At 40.8% G+C, this 20,000-nt stretch overlaps 3 protein-coding genes across 3 annotated transcripts in view; 1 reads left to right on the forward strand and 2 right to left on the reverse strand.

The window, feature by feature from the left end:
* The window catches only part of LOC138010926 (leukotriene A-4 hydrolase-like), a 28,420-nt gene extending 21,775 nt beyond the window's left edge, over positions 1–6,645 (forward strand). The window contains exons 16-20 of the mRNA XM_068857933.1: positions 900–954; positions 1,181–1,276; positions 2,632–2,723; positions 3,936–4,040; positions 5,465–6,645. Of these exons, the coding sequence (XP_068714034.1) occupies positions 900–954; positions 1,181–1,276; positions 2,632–2,723; positions 3,936–4,040; positions 5,465–5,582 (466 nt within the window). The 3' untranslated portion in view covers positions 5,583–6,645. The remainder of the gene's footprint in view (positions 1–899; positions 955–1,180; positions 1,277–2,631; positions 2,724–3,935; positions 4,041–5,464) is intronic.
* An 843-nt stretch (positions 6,646–7,488) lies between these two features.
* Positions 7,489–11,923, reverse strand: LOC138009981 (tetratricopeptide repeat protein 28-like). Its single transcript, XM_068856958.1, has one exon. The coding sequence runs from the start codon at positions 11,921–11,923 to the stop codon at positions 8,621–8,623; it is 3,303 nt and encodes a 1,100-aa protein (XP_068713059.1). The 3' UTR covers positions 7,489–8,620.
* Positions 11,924–19,792: 7,869 nt separating this feature from the next.
* Positions 19,793–20,000, reverse strand: part of LOC138009983 (tetratricopeptide repeat protein 4-like) — a 12,513-nt gene continuing 12,305 nt past the window's right edge. Inside the window, exon 4 of the mRNA XM_068856959.1 lies at positions 19,793–19,953. Coding sequence (XP_068713060.1) covers positions 19,793–19,953 — 161 coding nt within the window. The remainder of the gene's footprint in view (positions 19,954–20,000) is intronic.

The raw sequence follows: 20,000 nt of genomic DNA on the forward strand, positions 1-20,000 counted from the left end.
AGCCCTTCGGCAGAGCGAAGCGAATAGACTATTTTCGAATTCTCACGGTTGGACTGGATCTAGCATGAAATGGAGGCTAATGCAGGCAAATTAAATTGTGTGTGAAGGGATTTGCCCGCATTAGCCTCCATTTCATGCTAGATCCAGTCCAGCCGTGAGAATTCGAGAATGGTCTATTGACGAAGGGCTCACGTTCGAAACGACTGCTCACAAATCTTTCGTACGGTAGTTACTTTAACTTTATCGACTCGTTTTATAAAACGGGGTTTTCCTGTTTCACTCCCCACGGACGCAGTACGACAGTTTTTTCGAAACTAACCATTTCAATGGAAGTGATGTTCAACAAGAGGCGAGATCCCACTCCTGTCCTGCCCAGGAGACATATTATTTGGATACCTTTACAACTACCTCTGATTGATCAATAGGCCATTTCCGAATTCATGTCTGCCTCCTCTTCAAAGCGAGTCTAAGTGCGAAGTTTGTCTTATGACAATTAGTTTTCATTCACATTTAAAGTAGAACTAATTACCTTCACAAAAACTTCGCACTTAGACTCGCTTTGAAGAGGAGGCAGCCATGAACTCGGAAATGGCCTATTTTACAGATGCCAATAATTTTCTTCTTGCATGTTTCAAAAATTATTTCATGAATTGTTCCGATGCACACAATACACATTGAAGGGTTTGGGACAATCCCGAATTCCATTCAGCGTTGAGAGGTTGAGATTGAATTTTTGAAGCACAGTTTGGCTTGAACGTTTTCTTTGTGACTGCTTCAGTTCCTTGTTTTTCCTCTGAGAGGTATGAAGGTCTCTCATGTAGCTCTCCAAAAAGCCGCGACCAGTTGTACTTAGAAATCAGGCGATCAATCTGTATTTGTTTCTCTTAATTTCGCGTTAGGTATGACACAACTTTGACAGATCCCTGTTCTGCTCTATGCGAGAGGTGGATAAAGGTGGGTCTAATTGACTTTCTTATTGGTATCGTTGTATCTTTACTACCCTCAGGGATTGACAGCAAATCTTAATTTTTCAAATCGGCATGATCTATCCCCACGGACTAAACCAACGTTTGTCATTTGTATCACTCGTGAATGTTCCAAAAACAACTTGGGTTCGAAACGACTATAAAGAAGTCGGCGTTCTCCAATTGCTTAAGGTCCTATTCTCTCTCGTTCACAGGCCAGTGAGGCAGATCTTGACTCTTTCTCTGAAGTTGACATCAAGGACTTCTCGCCACCTCAGGTTGTTGAGTTCTTAGCTCAGGTTGTTGATAAGGTGAGCACATCGAGGGTTATTTCTGTACGCTGCCTTGTTTTTCCTTCGTACGCAAAGATCTTCTTAGTAGCGAAACTATATCACAGAAGCTCAATTATGCTCGCATTTTGATTGGTTCTCACCTATGATTCATCAGAGGACAGACGCATAGCTGGCGTCATCATAAAGAAACTTTGAGTCCTTTATAGGCCACTTTCATAAATGGCGACCGCCTTCCCATTCTTTTCTATTTATTAACAATTAGACCCGTAGGCCGCACGGGTCAATATAGCCCATGAGGCGAAGCAGAACGAGCTATTGACCCGTGGCCCTTTAGGGCGAAGGGTCTAATTGTTTTAGTATCACCCAACTAGTCGGACAGAAAAGGCAATAATAAAGTTAGCAAATGCAAGTTAAAGAAATAATTAATTGGAAATTAAACGAAAGAAAGCGTCAGGCTTTTCGCTACTCGAAGACTATTACTAATAGTCCTCTAGTAGCGCAGCCAATCATGATGCAGGATTTGCATTAGTCCACTAGTTGGGTGATACTAATGTTAATTAGACCTACTGGCCTCATTTTGAAACAAATGTTCTTTTGAAATTTGCTCGTCGTAGCGAGGCTAGAATGGCTTATTAGCATTAAAACAGAAGCAGTAGTATTTGGCCGCCATTATGAAAGAGGTCTATTATATAAAACAAGTAGCTTTCATATTATCATGCGTCTGTTCAGTAATAGATCACAGAAGACGTCAAAATGTGGTAAGAACATCAGTGACAGACTCGTCTATCACCTCGTGTGCCACTTTTTTGTTCTTATCGCATTTTGACAACATCTGTGAGCTATTACGGAACAGACGCACGGCATCATGGAATCTATTTTTTAAGCAGAAATATTTTTTTTGTCTTCATCAATGCAAGATGGAATTTTAGTGTTAAAAGTAAAGCAAAAACCGCAGGACTACTGAAGGAGGCGTTGCAAGCAAAGAGTGTACACATGCGTAATTGATCGATGGCGGAATTTGGGGTAAAACAAATTGGTAAAACTGGAAAAATGGTGATGCAGATTCAAGCGCATGGTAAACGTGAAAAAGGACGCTTCTTTTTGCGTCACATTTATTTTTCCTTTCGTTTGTGTCCTTAGTTTGAGCAGTTCTTTGAAACACAAAATGTTATAAGAGCCAAAAACCAAAATCAATCGTGGCTCACGCGTGCACATTTTCCCGCGCTTTGTGTCGGCTACGTGTAATTACGTCGATTTTTGATTGGTTTACTGGATTGTCTCCCTCCTTTTTGATTGGCCGAAGTAATCACTTTGGTTTTGGTTTTACGACACTCGATTGAAACTCGATCTATTATGTTTTTGTGATGAATTAGACCAACGAGAATCCGCTTGCTGTTTCACATCTGAAGAGAATGGACGAGGTGTACAAGCTTACTCCTTCAAAAAACTCGGAGATCAAGTTTAGGTAAAAGTAAAATAATTGTTCATACAGCGATATTCAAGTTTATAAACAATTCTTGTGATATTTAAATTTTGCCAACGAAAGAACAAAAGGACTTTTGTTTCAACAGCCAATAGATATCTGGTTGCCAATGACAATAGGTGACGTAACGGTGAGTATCGCTATAGGGGAACATACCAGGTGGCAAAGTTGGTGGGGCGTAGGACTTCCCTACGGGAGATTGTGGGTTCGAATCCCGAGCGCGACCCTTTGTAATTTCTTCTGCGAGTTATTGGTCTTTCAGTTCTTAAGCATCAGTCGGATTATAGTACGGGAGGTCGCCAGATCGAGCCCCGGTCGGACCCCGCATAAAGTAATTATAACTGAGGAGAAAGAGTTTCCTTTGCAAAAGTTCTCCGCAGAAAATCAAAATTATAATGTTGGACATTGAAGAATCCGCTCATTGGTCGAAAAGAGTAGGAGACGTAGGACACAGTGATGTGGCCTGGCCTTGTTAGAGAGGAGGCTACTTTCAGCTCCCTAAAGAATTGCGAAAGAAGCAGTATGAACGAGGTCTCCCCTGACAAGACTGTAAATATTACTCCTTAGAGAGCGCCAATATGAGAGAGTCATAAATGTACTTCACTTCACTTCACTTCATCATCAATTTACTACTAAACATTTGAGAACTCTTCTCGTTACCCTCTACAACCCGATGGTTCAGACTTGAAATGCAAAAAGGAGACACTGGTCAAGTGGTTAAGTAGCTTGCCTTGAGTTTCGGCGAACCCTAGCCTGCAAGCAGGTTCTTCCGCGCTGCATTAAGCTCCACTCGTGCTATCAAGCCATGTGGCAGCTGGTTTTAATTTTTAACATTCAGTCAGAGTTCAGGGTATGATAAAGAATATACAACTAGACCTGCAAGCGAAAGATCTTTATCATAAAGAATATACAACTGGAACTGCAAGTGAAAGATCTTTATCCCTAAAGCCTCCGTCGAGCTCAAAATTATTGTCCTCAAATTGACTTTTAGTACATACAGAAATTAGGCTGTTGAAAAGGCAGCACCTTAACTGTAATTTGACCCGCTAAAGCTTGAACCTGCTGCCTTCCCTCCCCTCCCCTCCTATATCCCCGTTAGTCTAATGCTTAAAGGTGATCTAGCTGATGGGCGTCTCCTGTATTTTGGCCTAGAAGCGAAGGAAGCGCTTACTTGTTTTTTTTTCTGTGTTTTAGGTGGCTGCGACTTTGCGCACGGAGTGCTTACCGTAAACGATATAAAGAGACAGTGGATTTCATTACCATACAGGGGAGAATGAAGTTTATTCGACCCATATACAAGTGAGTGGTTTTACAAAAGGTGCATGTGGGAGGTTCTGCCGAATAGATCATTTTCGAAATATCAAATATTGAGCTTGATAGTGAGGCAGTGAGGACAAAAACAATAGAAACGCGTTGGAATGAATGTGGAAAATATTTACATATTATCCACTTTCCTTTGATTTTGTCCTCTAAATCTTTCTTTCAAGCTGAATATTACTATATCGAAAAAGGCCAATTTCAGGGGGGGGGGGGGGGGGTATCTCCGAAAGTCGTCGAAAAATACCTCTCTTCGAAATGAGTAATTTCGGAAGATTGCAGTACGCCAACATAAGGGGCTTTTCAAACGGGAAATAATGAGGGCTACGTCAAATTAAAAACATGTTTTTTACGGCCATGAAGTAACAAGCAAGAGAGGGCCTCCCACGCTGTTCAGATCCCGAGGGGATCAGCCAATCATATGGCGGGAATAGCCCCTTTGCATAAATGGCGCCCAAATTTGAGTAACAATACTGTATACATCCTTAGCCTCGTGTTTATGTTTCAAGACAAAGGATTTTTGTCATGAATGTGAGGCTAAGGATGTATCAAGTATTGTTATTCAAATTTGGGCGCCATTTATGCAAAGGGTCTATGTGTTCTCTGTCTGTCAACAGTGTTCGACACTAACGCTTGCCCGATCGCCCGGAGCAAGCGAAATATATCCGTGGGAGCCTTCATCTCCTATATCCGTGGGAGCTTTCATCTCCCACTTTGTTTGTATGAAGTAGCGTTTTTAATTTCCTGACCTATCTATTTTTAGAACCACTTTCGCACCATTCGTTGTCATGGTAAACGTCAATAACAATTGAAAAGGGAACGGGAGGCGTTTTCCAAACGTTTGAGTCTTGTTTCTCGCATTCGACCGCCATCTTGGATCGCCGATTCATGCGGACCACTTTGGGAAAATCCTTTAATTAGCGCGGCAAATTTAAAAAAGTTATTTCTAAAAATAGAGAGATCAGGAAAAACGCCATCTCACCTAGGGAAGCCAGTTGGAGGCCCTTACCGTTGGGTTCCTGCCGTGGGCAAGTAAAACAACTTTTTAAGACTTGCCCGATGGGGCAATCAGAATTTTTGTTTGACTAATATTTTGCGGAACGATTTGATTTGCAAAAGACGAAAGTGACTAGTAAAATGTCGTAGTCACCGCAAACACACTAAAAAAAATAATAAGCGTTACATCTCTTTCCTGTCGTTTATTTTTCTGTTAAACTTCAAAACTGATTGGAAGGAGGAGCCAGCTAGGGAACCCAGTTTTCGCACGGCCAAATTGATATGGAACGCGCAAGCGCACAAGACAATTCTACCTTTTGTCACGCAATTTCAACCAGCTTTGAAAGGCTTAAAGAACATCCGGCATAATGCTGTACAAATAATTATACGTGATTATTTTTATTCTTCAGGGAGTTGTACGCACGAGAAGAGTCTAAGGATTTAGCTGTGAAAACATTTGAGGAACATCGTCACTTCTATCACCCTATAGCAGAGGCGCGAATTGCAAAGGATTTGCATCTTGCTTGAGAATGGTTCTTTGAGAATGCAATAATGACCAGGATGAAGTTATTGAAAGAAACTCATTACAAGTCTACTTCTAGGTCCTATCCACGTTTTTGTGTTATCAAAATTCTCCGTTATCGTTTTCATCCACATTAGCTTTTCGTACGTTTTTGCGTATCCACACGAAAACGCTCAAAAACGACCAAAACAACCGATTAAATAGGGAGCGTAATGTGATTCCCTGGTTTTGCATTGCGCAACCCGACTGCGCATAATTTCTTGCGTCATTGGCGCGCGCATTAGCTCGTGCACATTGATAAAATGGCTGATTTTCACTGACGGCAAGCTTAATCTGTCAAGGAATGGCTATTTTCTCCTGAACGAGCACGGTGACACCTTCTTTTTAATGGTGTTATATACTCGTAATAGGTACACGGAAAACATATTTTAAGGGGAAAAAATTTTGGATAGTAGAAGTTGTAGTATTTATATATAAATGACGTGAAAACTGCATTTGGAGCCAGACACCGAGTGTGAGGTGATGTTGCAGCGGTCTAATTTGTTTACTTCTTTTTCCAAGATCGAGCAATTTGAAATCACTTTACTGAAAGATTTTGGCCCGAACAAACAAGTAGGCTCAAGTTTTCAGTAATATCCGGCAGCTTCTGCTATATAAGTACAATTTTTCCGGTTGATCAAGATTCAAACGCTTCTCGCGTAATTCGGTAAAAAATACTTAAAATAAAGGGCATGCAGCGCGAAAACAAGCACGGTGACCCCATCTTTTTACCGCATTTTCTAATGTCCTGTGCATGAGTATCAATTGTGCGAAGTTTAGGATAGTACGTCATTTTAGGATGGTGCGTCATTTGCGAGGGAATTACCTTTTAAAAAAGACGTTTTTGAGCCTGCCGCCTTCACAGGCTTTCCCAAGGCTTAGTGGGAAAAAGGACTTTGAACGCGTGGTGCTGGAGACGAGCGAGAAGCGCGAGTGGGGAATGGTGGGAGCTAGGGCAGAGCACGAGCGGGGAGTGATGGGAAGGAAAGAGAGTAGAACGCCTTCTCTCTCCTTCCCATCACCCCCTTCGCCCCCGCTCTCCTTATTAACTCAAACATCCCCCAATAAATCGTTGGTTGGATGATCCCATCATTTCTGTTAGCCGGCGGGGCCTTCGCGGCACGAGAAAACGAAGGGTTCCGGAGACATAGGATTCTAGGACTTCCGAAGTTCTCATACGAGTCGTCAATAGTGCTAAACATGGCGGCGCTCAGAAGCATTACACTCGAAGAGTCTCTATGTGAAGTTTTTAGAAAGCCTGTCGCTTCCTGTCGAACTGAAAGAAGCAATAAGTAATATCGTAGTTTTTAATAAAGATGCTAGGATCGTTTTACCGACCGGCTTAGAGCCAGCTGGCTCCGTGGCCCCACGTCGGCCGTTTTTACTTCCGATTCAAGATTTTGTTGTTCGCAATCTAACCAATGAAAAAATTTTAGTTTCCTGTCTCCAGAGCCCTTCGCTCTCTCTTGCGAAGGCCCCGCTGGCTAACAGAAACGATAGAGTCTGGGAACGAGGATGCCAAATTGGAAGGAAGAGCGTTCCATTTGATAGATAGAAACTTCGGAAATTTACTGCTGAAATTATGGCCGAATGCATCTCGCCCAAATTAATCCGCGATTCTAACCTTGGTACAGTCGCACCGACATGTGTAATTGAATTAGCCACAAGAAGCCAGTTCTGTTTGAAGTAGCGAAGAAATTTCTTGCTTTCATGGCACCTTCATGTATTCTTTGATTGTGTATGCTTTCTCCTATATGATGTAAACACAATTCACAATTATTGAATCGAAAAGAAAGAAACTTATTTCAGCATTTTTGGATATTTTTTCAGGTAGTAAAGAGAGGTTTTTTCTTTTTTTTTTAATACAGGTGACCGCATTTACATGAAGTACTGTTTTGTATTTGCTTCCAACACGACTCAAAATAAAGCAATGTCTTGTTAACTTTATGTATCAACTACTCTGAGTAAAAAAGTGAAGAATTTTTCAAAGAAGAGTGCTCTTCTAGTGATACATACGTTATCTTGAGCTACGAATTAACACGACCCTAAGACTATATTTTAACAACTATTCGCTGAAGGCGAGGTGAATGATTGTTTTAGTGTAATTACATAGGTGATCATTTGAAAAATATGGATCTTTTAAAAACAATTTTTCGTCCGTCACCTCGACAAAACGGCTTTCGGCCATTTTGAAAAAAAACACTTAGGTGATTATCGTGTATTATTATATGGCTCTGTTTCACGAAGACTGGGAACTACAAAATTCACGAATTTGATTGGCTAAAATCGATATTGACCGCGGTCTAGATTTTCCCATCTAGACCGGCATCTAGACCGGTAATGTTTTGCGGTGAAAAGATACAAACTAAAATGCAAAAATATTGAGTATTTTCTTCTACCAATATTTATTTATGGAAGTGCCAAACAGCATGATGACAAAAGAGAGGATGACGAGCAAACTTTGACAGAATTAAGTTCAGCTCATCGCCAGTCATCGGCGTTCGCAAGCAAAATGTCAGTTAGTACAAACCAGTTACATTAAACGAATTAAATTGTTCTTGTTTGGCCATATAATAAACATCTAAGACTTATTAACCGAGCTAGGTCGGTCTGTATGGGAGAATCTTGACCTCGGTCGCTGGTACAGACCTCACTGCGTTCGGTCTGTACTGGCGACCTCGGTCAAGATTCTCCCATATAGACCTCCCGCTCGGTTAATAAGAACTAAATAATGACCTCAAGTGCAACCAATCAGAGCAGAGAATGTTCAATAATCACCTACGTAATTCTATTAATGAGAATTTAGCACTTTATCAGAACATCTGCTGTTTTAAAGTCATAGAACGATAGGATCACGAGACAATTCAGTGATAAATATCAGAATGGTGGTTTCATTGAAAGTCTCCAAAAGTCACCGTAATCACGGGAATCGTGAACCAAACACTTTTCCAATTCCTTCGGCTTTAGCCGCAAAGGTACAATTGTAGGGCTTAACTTTTAACAACTATCCGTGTCCTTCACCAAACTCGAGTGTAACATCGTCGCCAATAAGTACAAAAGGTGCCCAGTATTTCACTTCACCGAACTCGTCAGATTCCCTCATAGATTTCGTACCTTGGCGAAGAGCTTCACTGGCGCTTCTGCCTCTAGCCAGCTCCTGGTAGAAAGTTTTCATAAATTCCAGAGTGGCTTGGTCATCTATCGCCCAAAGTGACACTAGGACAGAGCGAGCACCAGCGCCCAAAAAGGCCCGTGCAATACCAACCACGCCCTCAGCCTTGATCTCACCTCGGCCGCTGTGACAGCAACTGAGGACAACAATCCTTGCTCGAAGCTTAGCATTCAACACATCTGTAATTGTCAGAAGATAGTCTTCCTCTTTGGGTAGCGCCGTCTTTCGTAAAGTGTTTGGAGACAATGCAATTTCTCCTGTTGCCATGCGACCATGAGCTGCAATGTGTACCAGCGCAACCGAGGAAAGTCGGCTCAATACCTCGTTCTTTGTCGCTTCTCTTCCCGTCAGGGGTTTAGTGTCTAGTATTCGTCCAATCATCTCCACCTCTTTCTTGGCACATGCCAACTGGTCAAGTTTTCCTTTTTCAGGCATGGCAATTTCTTGCACCCACGGATCTCCTACTAACAAGGCTCCATTCTTGCAGTGATAATCTTCTGGACAATTGGCGATCATCTTCAAACTTGTTAAAGATGGAATGAGACGGATTCTCAGTGATTCACTCAGATACTTTGAATTTTTGTCCATCAACGCGGCGTAGGGAGCCAACCATAAGAGACCTTCTGGAACAACAGCGAGTTCATCTCCATCAATGGAATCTGCGATTGGAGCAATGATGATGTCATACAGTGATCTCAAAGCGTTTGACTGGAGGTGTTCGGGACGGGTGTGTGTCTGAGAAGACCTCTCATTTTCTATCCTGTCTTCCTTCTCGTCATTTAGTGATCGATCCTCGCACTTTGCCCCTTTTCTTGATCTTACGCCGATGCAATCGAAAGCACTCTTTATTAACGAACGAAAGAAAGTTGTGGTGTCGAAGTCGCCAAGTCTAATAGAGCTTACTTCAACAACATTACCCTCTCGAATAAGCCATGAATTCACGTGAATGTTGGTCATTGCGACAAACACTGTATTTGACGGAAGATAACTTAAATCTTCGATGACGCTGTCTTCCAGTGTAGATGACTGATCATCTGATGGTGCAAGCCCATAGTTGTATTTCATAAGATCTTTCAAAGCTTGCGTTCGACCTTCCTCAGCAGCCGACAAAGCCTCTGTCACCTTGTCTAGCTTCAGTAAAACCCACCACAGCCTTGTGTAACAATTTTGGTACAAATGACGCAGATTTATTTTCCACTCATCCTTAAGGTGAAGGCGAGCTCTAACGTCGTTAACAAGCCTCACACTTGACTTGTAGCAAGCAAGTGCGTCAATATAACATCCCTGTGTTTCGTAGACGCAACCAAGATTGTTGTTGGCGGCTCCTTCGCCGATGATGTCCTTTACCTCCTTTGAAACTTCAAGTTGTAGTTTGTAAAAGTTTAGGGCGTTTTGAAAATCTTGAAGTCCTCTAAGAGCATTGCCAACATTGCCGCAAGCTTTTGCCACTTGAGCTCTTTCACCCAGATTTTCGGCGATTTCAAGGTGCAGTTTATGGCACTCAACAGCTTTTTCAAAATCCCCCAGACTGTCATAATCGTTTCCAAGATTACCATACGCTTTACCCTCTCCAGGCTTGTCGCCAACCTCTTTAGCAACTTTAAGACTGAGTTCATGATAATGGATGGCTTCTTTGTAGTCACCCAGACCCTGATAATCGTTTCCAAGGTTGAGGTACGCTGCTGCTTCGTGGAACTTGTTTCCCATTTTTCTTGTTAAATCAAATTGTAGTTCATGATATCGTAGAGCTGTTTTTAGATCACCCAGACTTTGGAAAGCATTTCCTAGATTGCCGTACGAAGATCCTTCTCTGCTCTTGTCCCCCATTTCTCTGGAGATTCGTAAACAGACTTCATGGCATTCTACTGCTTTCTTGATATAACCGAGTTGCTGATAACTCTTGCCGAGATTTTCATAGGCCAACCTCTCTCCAATCCTGTCTCCAACGGATTTGAAAATGTCTAGCGATAGGTTTTGGTAATGAATTGCTTTTTCCACGTCTCCTAGCCTCTGATAATCATAGCCAAGGGAAATATTACTGTATGCCTCAGTAATTCTGTCGCCCTCTTCCTTGGTTATTTCCAAGCTTCGTTCATGAAAGGTGATTGCCTTTTTGAAATCTCCGATACTCTGATAAACCAGTCCTAAACCATAATTCGCTTCCCCTTCTTCATTCTTGTTTCCGGTCTGTTTCGCTATTTCTAAATGTAAGTGATGGTGGGAAAGAGCCTTTTCGTAATCTCTGTAAATTTTATAACTGTTGCCCAGGTTTGCGTAAGCTCGTCCTTCTTCTGTCTTGTCTCCTGTCTCCTTAAAAACGTCTAAGCACAGCGAATAATAATAAATTGCTTTCCTAACGTCCCCACGGTACAAGTAGTCGGTACCAAGATAATTGTACGCTCTTCCTTCGTCGTTCTTGTCGCCAATTTCTTTGATAAAGCTGAGATAACGTTCATGGTTGTAAATGGCCTTTTCAAAGTCACCGAGGCAAAGATAACAAAGACCAATATTCCCAAATGCATTTGCTTCTCCAATCCTGTTTCCCACTTCTCTGGCGGCATTTATTTGAAGTTGACGATGATGAATAGCACTCTGAAATTCTCGCAAATTGTAGTATGTCTCGCCAAGTTTACCAAAGGCGGCTTCCTCTCTAGCTCTGTCGCCAGTTTCTTTTGCAATTTCAAGACACAATTTATGATAGTGGATTGCTTTTTTAAAATCGCCGAGTTTGTGATAGGTATCCCCGATATTACTGTACGCAATTCCCTCCTCTTTGCGATCACACACTTCTTTGGTGATGTGAAGATGCAATTCGTGGTAAACGATAGCTTGTTTAAAATTTCCCTGTTCGAATTCAGCTCTACCAAGGTGATTATAAGCAAATCCTTCTACTTCGCGGTCATTCAGTTCTTTTGCAATTTTGACCAGAAGTTCGTAGAAGTGAATAGCCTCTTTGACACATCTAGCTCTTTGGCATCTTTTTCCAATTTCCCCATATAGAATTCGCAATACGGATTTGTCTCCCGAAGATTCAATACGTTTTAATAGCGTTAACATTTCCTCTAAGTCTACTTCGTTCCAGTTCGCATCTCGATCCTTTTCAGTTCCGTTCTCACCTTCTGTCCAACTTTTCATACTTTCCTATACGACAGGAAAAAAAATCAAGCCAGTGTTATGTGTGCCTGCTTACATTTCCTTCAACGGGGACTCACGACCCGACTGACCGACCCCTAATGTACAGACATGCACGACACGAGCAATTATTTATGATCCCTTCCCCTCCACCCCCCCCCCCCCCGCCCCTTCCCCCCAAATCTCATTATCCGTCCAAACGTTCAGGTTGTTTATTGTCACTTGTTTAGTTGGGGCCAACATCGACTGAAGGGGGATGGGAAAGGGCAAAAGTACGAGGTGGTTAGGAACGAGAATCGTGTACAAGTGTCCCAATGGTAATTTGTCTAGGATACCTGTTTTCAATATTTTTAAATAAGGCTAGTGTTAGGGTTAGCATTATTTTTAGGCTAGGGTAAATACAGCAGTTTATCTCTTCTAGAAGGGTAGAGTTTATGGGATCCTTTGTGAAGTGACGGTCTGAATTCCCAGACGCGACTCAGTGATTCTGAAGTTGGGAAGAAAACCAAGGGGAGACTTCATCAAAAACTAAATCGTCCTGCATTTAGTAAACCGGCCTAATTTCTGAAAATCTCGAGCTACCAGAAGGTAATTATGTCAAAGCGCTCTTAAGAAATAAATTTGCAACATCGAGCGGTCAGCTATTGACAGAAGTATTCACAATTAGTACATACCACACAAGTGAATAGTGCTATCCGAGCTCGCTGATTGGCTAACTCGGAGGTGATTATCTAAGTACTATTCACCTCCACTTCGGTGAATAATTGTTAACTATAAACTAAGGTTGTCTGACACATTAGCTCACTTGAAACTTCTCTAACATAAAAATCGTAAACTGTCTCAGAGCCATGTGACCTTAACAGACAGTCATGTCAATCAATTACCTTGACGCTTCTATTGCCTTCCAACGCTCTGCTCTTCAAAGCCAACAACTTCTCGTTTTTGTCGCATACCTTCTTGGAGTCAAATAAAATAAACCTTGGCAGCTGTAATAATATTGCTCTTACAGTGTATTATTCATTAACAACAATAAAACACTGAAATAAAAGGCTTATCACCACACTACCAATATAAGCAGTCGTTATAATTGATGGCGTAATACAACACAGGTGTTTTCAACGGGATTCGAATCAAAGGCTTCTCTCAGACTGCGCAATGGTCTATCGACTGAGTTGTGAATTCTCGTGGATTGTAAGTACATATGATGAGGTTCGGTGAATGGCCTTTTTTTTTTAAACTAGAAGACAAACAAATCGTTTAAACGGACAAATCATCATCTGTAGATTGGTCCACTTATGTGAATAAGCCAATGCAGGAACCCATGACCCGGAGCCTACAACTCTACTGTGTTCGTGTCACGGCGTTTTCACAGACCGATTTATTTTTAGATTGAATTTCCCGCTAATGCGACTCCCACAAGAGCCCAATGACCAATTACAAGAAATTAAGCTGACGTCATAGGGTCGCCGAACCGGAACTGCCTTTGTTTTTTGACCTAATTCGCGGGAAGGGCTAGTCTAAAAATAAACCTACTTGTGAAAACGCCGTTTCACAGACGCTGGAGTATGGAAGTTGCACGCTCCAGATGGGCTCCTGGTGCGGGCTATAGACGAAAGAGAGAAATGATCCTCGCACGTACCTGGACAAATCAAGCAACTGTCTCTAATAGACTCCAGAAAAATCCAGAGTGGCTTCAAAGGGATTCGAACCGGTGACTTCTGCGATGCCGGTGCAATGCTTTACCAGCTGAGCTACGTAGTCACACAGTTGGAGCTGGGACCCGTTTCTCGAAAGTCCCGAAAGCTTTTCGGGCCCGAAAAGCCATTTGTGAAATTGCCAACCGCTTGTTTTGGAAAGCCGATCTTTTAACATGTATTTACATGTAAGGCAACAAAAAGAAAAATAACTGTGAAGTTTGACGAATTAAATCCTCTCCTTTCTTGAGATATAAAGGGAATTATGACACCCGAAAAACGGCCCGTAAAGTTTCGGGACTTTTAAGAAACGGCCCCCTGGTCAAAGCCTAATCTCGTACCCAGATCTCCCATGGTCATTGACAGAGTGAGATATGGGTACGAAATTAGTCAAAGCCATCTCAGTGAAGCCAACTGAATTTTTCAGGTGTCTATAAAAGACAATTGCCTAAATTGTCCAGATAAGCGCGAGGATCATTTCTCTCTTTCAATTTTGCTATACTAGTGTTGTCCGACGTAAATTCATAAAAGACAGACAAGTTTGAGTGAATGAAGACTGGCACTAGGTATGCTTGGTTACCTTACCTTTCGAGATAGGACGCAGCTCTTTACAACCTCTAATTTCATTGGATCCCTTAAGGACGCAGCTCTATTTTGTTTTTTTAGAGTTAGGGTCCATTGTTTCTTTTGTATCGTTTTTTGTGTCCATTGTTTTCTGAACCAATCCCGAGAGCCGTGGTAATAGCTGCGTACTGACCCTACATTTCGTGCACAACGCCATAAACCATCGCTTGCAACGCTAGTTCCATTTCCCCGAGGTGGTTAATTTGTCGATATGTTCGTCTATTAAAAACGTGATTTTAGGTCGGACTTACGTCGACTTGTTCGTGTGGACGGACAAAGCATCTTCTAAAATTCGAAGCTTCTAAAAAATGACCGAGTGTTTTGCTTTATGTTCAGCTGAATTTTTCACCGTTGCCAAAGGTCAATAAATCAAGTACTCTACGTGAGTTATTGTTTAATTCAGGCGTTGCCATCTAAAGTTAGGATCAAAAGACGAATACAATATTCACTCAATAATTTCTGCCTCAAGATAGACCCGCGAAATTGCATCTAAACGAAATACTTCGATGTGCTTTAGTCTGTAACAGATCAACTCTGTGTCGTCGAAGCGAGCAAGAACAAAAATGAAAGTTTACTGGATTCGGTTAAAACATTATATACACACATGTTACGAAGAAATCGAAAGAAAAATATGATGTGATAATCACTACGATTACCTTAAGAAGCGCTGATTTCGACGATGGGAAATTCACATTTAAACTATAAGCAATAGTGTATCCTGGTTTAACAAAACAACTAATTCTAAGTATGGCGATCGATCTTTTTCAGTTTGTGCTGCTATGTATATATATCTATATACTCTTTGGAACAATCTGCCTGATAAAGTGCGACGAACTTCACAACTTTTAAAAGACTTTTTAAAGACATTTTTTATTTCGTAAATCATTTTATTACGTAGTAGTTATTATTATTATTATTATTATTATTATTATTATTATTATCACTATTATTATTATAGTATAGTATAGTATAGTACGAAACCTTTTTCCCCTCGTTATTTTTTTTCCTTTTTTATATATTTTTATAAATTAGTATGCTAAGACCAAAGAGAAAGACACATATGTAATGGATTTTTTTTATAACGCATATTAAATGATTTATTATTGTATGATGATGATGATGATGATGCTGATGATGATGATTATTATTATTATAGTGTATCAGGTATTGTAGCGTAAGCTTCATTTTTCCTGATGTGTCCCAAGCGAAGTACAGGTCTACTTGTTAATTCCAGAATCTACCGGCCACTTGACCGATTTAGTGAAGTGTAAAGGATACTGCCAATCCTGCGTCACACCATGTCACGGCTTCCTCATACAAACTTAGGGTCATATAAAGACTCGCAGCTTAGTAACAAACAAAGCAGACAACAATAATAAACAACAAATTCAAACCGTCGCTTGAAAGAATCCTTAGATATCATGAATGCAATAGGGAGACTGCTAAAATTTTTTATACTTTTTCTTTGAATTCTTCGGCATTTTCGTGGAAACCTATGTAATTCCGTACGCAAGTCATTGGCCGTTTTCACAACAGAAGGCGAACAAATCGTCTAAAGGGACAAATCGTCCTATAGTTTGGTCGACTAATGTGAAATTCTATGAAGAGGGTAGTTTCTAAAGAAACTGTGGTGCTGCGTCGGTGGGGAAGTAGTATGCAAAAATTTGGTAATATCAACGGAGTTGATAATGTAAATTGGCCACCGTACAGAGATTCTGAAACATTCTGACAACCATTTCCGCTAGTGTTGTCCGAAGTAAATTCATAAAAGATGGATAATTGAAGGACAAACTGGATAAGTTTGAGTGCATAAAGACTGGCACTAGGTAGGGCTTGGTTACCTTGTTAAATACAAGATGGCTCTTCCAGGTTGTTTCCTGCCGCCATATTGAAAACCTCCCATAAACCATCGCTTCCATCGCTAGTTCCGTTTCCCTGAGGTGGTTCATTTGTAGATTTGTTCGCCTAACGCGAATTTTGGTCGGACTTAGCTGGATTTGTTAGTCTGGACGGACAAATTTCAGACAAAGAAGTTGTTTGTTCGTCCTTTTTTCTAGCTCATTAGACGATTTGTCAGTCCAGAGGATTTTGTTGGCCTTCTAGTGCGAAAAAGAACATCGATTAACGTGATTTCTGAATTCCGTTTAAAGGGACACTGGCACGGGTTGACATGCGCAGTAGCATTCACTACGAGACTTGTCACGCTCGACCACCATTATGGAAATATCGGTGAGTTGAATAATTCTGCATATATTTTGCATTAAATCAATTTTATCTAAAGCAAATGCTATCTTTATCTAAAGCAAATTCCCCTCTGTCTTCGACCTTTCGTTTCCGCCCAGAGTTGATGCGTTTACCGCCATGTCCGGATCCTCCGCTAGACGCCATTTTGAATTTCTGATTGCTAGTAACTTGAAAAAGTCAGGCTGACTTTTTAAAGTTTCGATCAGCTACACGAGCATGCGCAGACCGTTACCGTGTCCCTTTAGGTCCACGCCGGCCGTAGCAGCCTCACGAATGGAATCCTCCGGATTAAATAATTATTAATTATAGGTTTTAATGACGCATTTGAACAAGTCTCATAAATTATTAATTATAAGTTTTAATAACGCATTTAAAGAATTCTCAATGCGCTTTCAATGGTCTGATCAAATCTAAATGAACTATGTACAATAACTCTTTCTAAAAAGAAAAGTTTTTAAACCTTGCCTAAACATGGAACCAGATACAGAGTATTTGATATGATTAGGTAAACTGTTCCAGATTTTCGATGCTTAATATAAAAATGAGCGGTAGCCATGAGTCACGTTATTAACAGGAGGAACTTGTAAAAGGAAACCATCAGGTGAGCGGAGTAAACGAACCGGTTGATATTTGACAAGAAGTGAAGACAAATAGTAGAGAGCTAAATCATTTAAAATTTTAAATGCTAAAAGCAGAATTTTAAAATCAATGGGTGCACCAATATTAAGCCATTGCAAGTCTTTCATGACAGGAGTTATATGGTTAGGGGTGCAGGGATGGCGGAGTGGTAAGAGCATGCGCACTCGACTCCCACCAGTGTGGCCCGGATTCGATTCGCAGACTCGGCGTCATATGTGGGTTGAGTTTGTTGGTTCTCTACTCTGCACAGAGTGGTTTTCGCCGGGTACTGCGGTTTCCCCTCTCCTCAAAAACCAACATTTCACTTGGTTTGCGTTAGTTGTTAATTTCAGTTTACAGTGTCCCCAATTAGTGCTCCAGCACTAGAACGACTAGACACTTAAATAAAATTCCTTTCCTTTCCCTTTTTTTCCTTGGTTAGATCTTCTTATTCCCGGATCGAAACCAAGCGGCGGCACAGTTCTGAACACGCTGCAGCTTATCCATTTCTCGCTTGGGTAGGTCTCAGTATAAACTGTTACAATAATCCAAGCTCGACATGAAGACAGAATTGACCATCATCTTAACGTGATGCTTGCTCAGATACTTCCTCAATCCGCCAATAAATCGACAGCATAACCCTTTTGCATGTTTCATTAATATAATTACTAAGATTGATCTGTCTATCTAGGTTGGCACCTAGATTACAAACTCGGTCTGATGGTTGTACTCTAGTGTTGCCAACCGAAAAATCACCAATAATTGGGTTCTTGACGAAACGAGAACTAAACTGAATGATCTCCGTTTTTCAGTACTAGGATTGCCCACTATAAGTATTACTGGTGTTCCATTGTTCAACTCCACTAATACACTTCTGAATGGTGTTTGGGGCAGGGCGTTGATCAAAAGGATCAATAGTAGTGTATAAAGGAGAATCATCTGCATAGTACATACAGTCTACAGCTTATGAGCAGAGGTTGTCTTGAATAGGTGCTGTATTATATAAAGGGTGAACGAGAGAGGTCCCAGTCAATATCGACTCTTCCAGAACTCCAAATTCTAACCTCCGACTGCTGGATATTGTGTTACCAATAATAACAGATAGAGTTTGACCGGTAATAACACCTTTATTTAAGCAACGCTCATACACGTGACGTTTTATCGATGTTTTGATAGGCTGTTAGGCTTATGAATTAATGAGGTTAGGGCAGGGCGTTGATCAAAAGGATCAATAGTAGTGTATAAAGGAGAATCATCTGCATAGTACATACAGTCTACAGCTTATGAGCAGAGGTTGTCTTGAATAGGTGCTGTGCATATAAAGGGCGAACGAGAGAGGTCCCAGTCAATATCGACTCTTCCAGAACTCCAAATTCTAACCTCCGACAGCTGGATATTGTGTTACCAATAACAACAGATAGAGTTTGACCGGTAATAACACCTTTATTTAAGCAACGCTCATACACGTGACGTTTTATCGATGTTTTGATAGGCTGTTAGGCTTATGAATTATTAATGAGGTTTTGAAGTAGGCTTTGATTGTAACATCCCACTCAGATAGGATGGCGCCATTCCTTTGAGGGCTTTGAATACTTGTAAAGCATTTTGAACTTAAATTCGAAAACCAGGTCTGGTGTTATATGACTTTACCTTGGGACCTGTTGCGTAACACGTGCAGGGCATTTAAGACTTTTTGAAGTCGATCTATTTGACACTTTGGTACATCGTACCTTTGTTAAGAAGAAGCAACGCACACATATCCCGCAATCACGCAAAAATTACGTAAGAAATTGCGCCATCCAAATTTCACCCAACCCCATAGTTGATTGGTTTTACCAAACCCTATTGTTTATTAGCCAATCAAAAGCGAGAATTATGTGAGTCAACAGTTTTTTGCAATATTTCAAAAAAAAAAAAACACTGCTCTCAGCCAAGCACAATCGAATAATTTTGTAAAATAAAAATTTATGATTCCAAATCGAACTCGCGATGACGCTCGTTTAATTATAATTTGATTTCAGACATAAAAATATACATGAAAAAGCTACTCGATTCTGATTGGCTGAGAGCATTGCAGTTCAAGTATAACACACTGAAAAAATTGTAATACCAGTGCAATTTACACATCGAAATTCTGAATAATGATTGGCTAATAAACAATAGGGTTTGGTCAGAACCAATCAAATCTTTTGTTTTCAAATCAAGCGCACGCCCTGGATGGCGCAATTTATGGAGCAATTTTTCCCTGATTGTGTGATACGCGTGCATTTCTTCTGCTTAACCAACTCGGATTATTTCATGTATATTATTAATAAGTAATCACATGATTTTTCTCGTGCAGTTTGGAATAAATAGGCACTTGTAAATTTTTTCAAAGACTACAAATTGCACTACGCCCTACGGGCTCGAGCAATTTTGGTCGTCTTTGGAAAAGTTTACTCGTGCTTATTTATTCCAAATTGCACTCGAAATCATGTGATTACCTATACAAATTGCACTCCACTCAATTCATTTACCATTATTAATCAAAGGATTACGCCTTTAAACCCCGTCATTCAATAATAACATGATATCATCGTTGCCTCAGTCTTGGTTAACATCACTTTTGTCGCCATTATCTTCTTCATGGCCGTTATTATTGACGCTATGAGGACATTTTAATTTCTAATAGGATTAGGCTTATTCCCTTTCATTAGTTGAGCCACCTATACAGCAGAAAGGTTTCCGAGCAATTAGATTCTTCATCCTCTAGGTGTAGTCTATAATACAACTTACTTCTTTCTATTCCCTTCATAAAGTCGGGCTTCAATCGAAACGCAGATTTCGCATCGGTTATTGCTCCTCGCTTATTTCCTAGAATAATGCAAAGAAGTTAGCAACTTTGAACACGAGCAGTACTA

Source organism: Montipora foliosa, chromosome 7, assembly GCF_036669935.1.
Source record: "Montipora foliosa isolate CH-2021 chromosome 7, ASM3666993v2, whole genome shotgun sequence".
Classification (NCBI taxonomy): domain Eukaryota; kingdom Metazoa; phylum Cnidaria; class Anthozoa; order Scleractinia; family Acroporidae; genus Montipora; species Montipora foliosa.

What these genes read in the sequence shown, in the direction of transcription:
- LOC138009981 (XM_068856958.1), bottom strand. Translation starts at nt 11,923, where the DNA reads ATGAAAAGTTGGACAGAAGGTGAGAACGGAACTGAAAAGGATCGAGAT.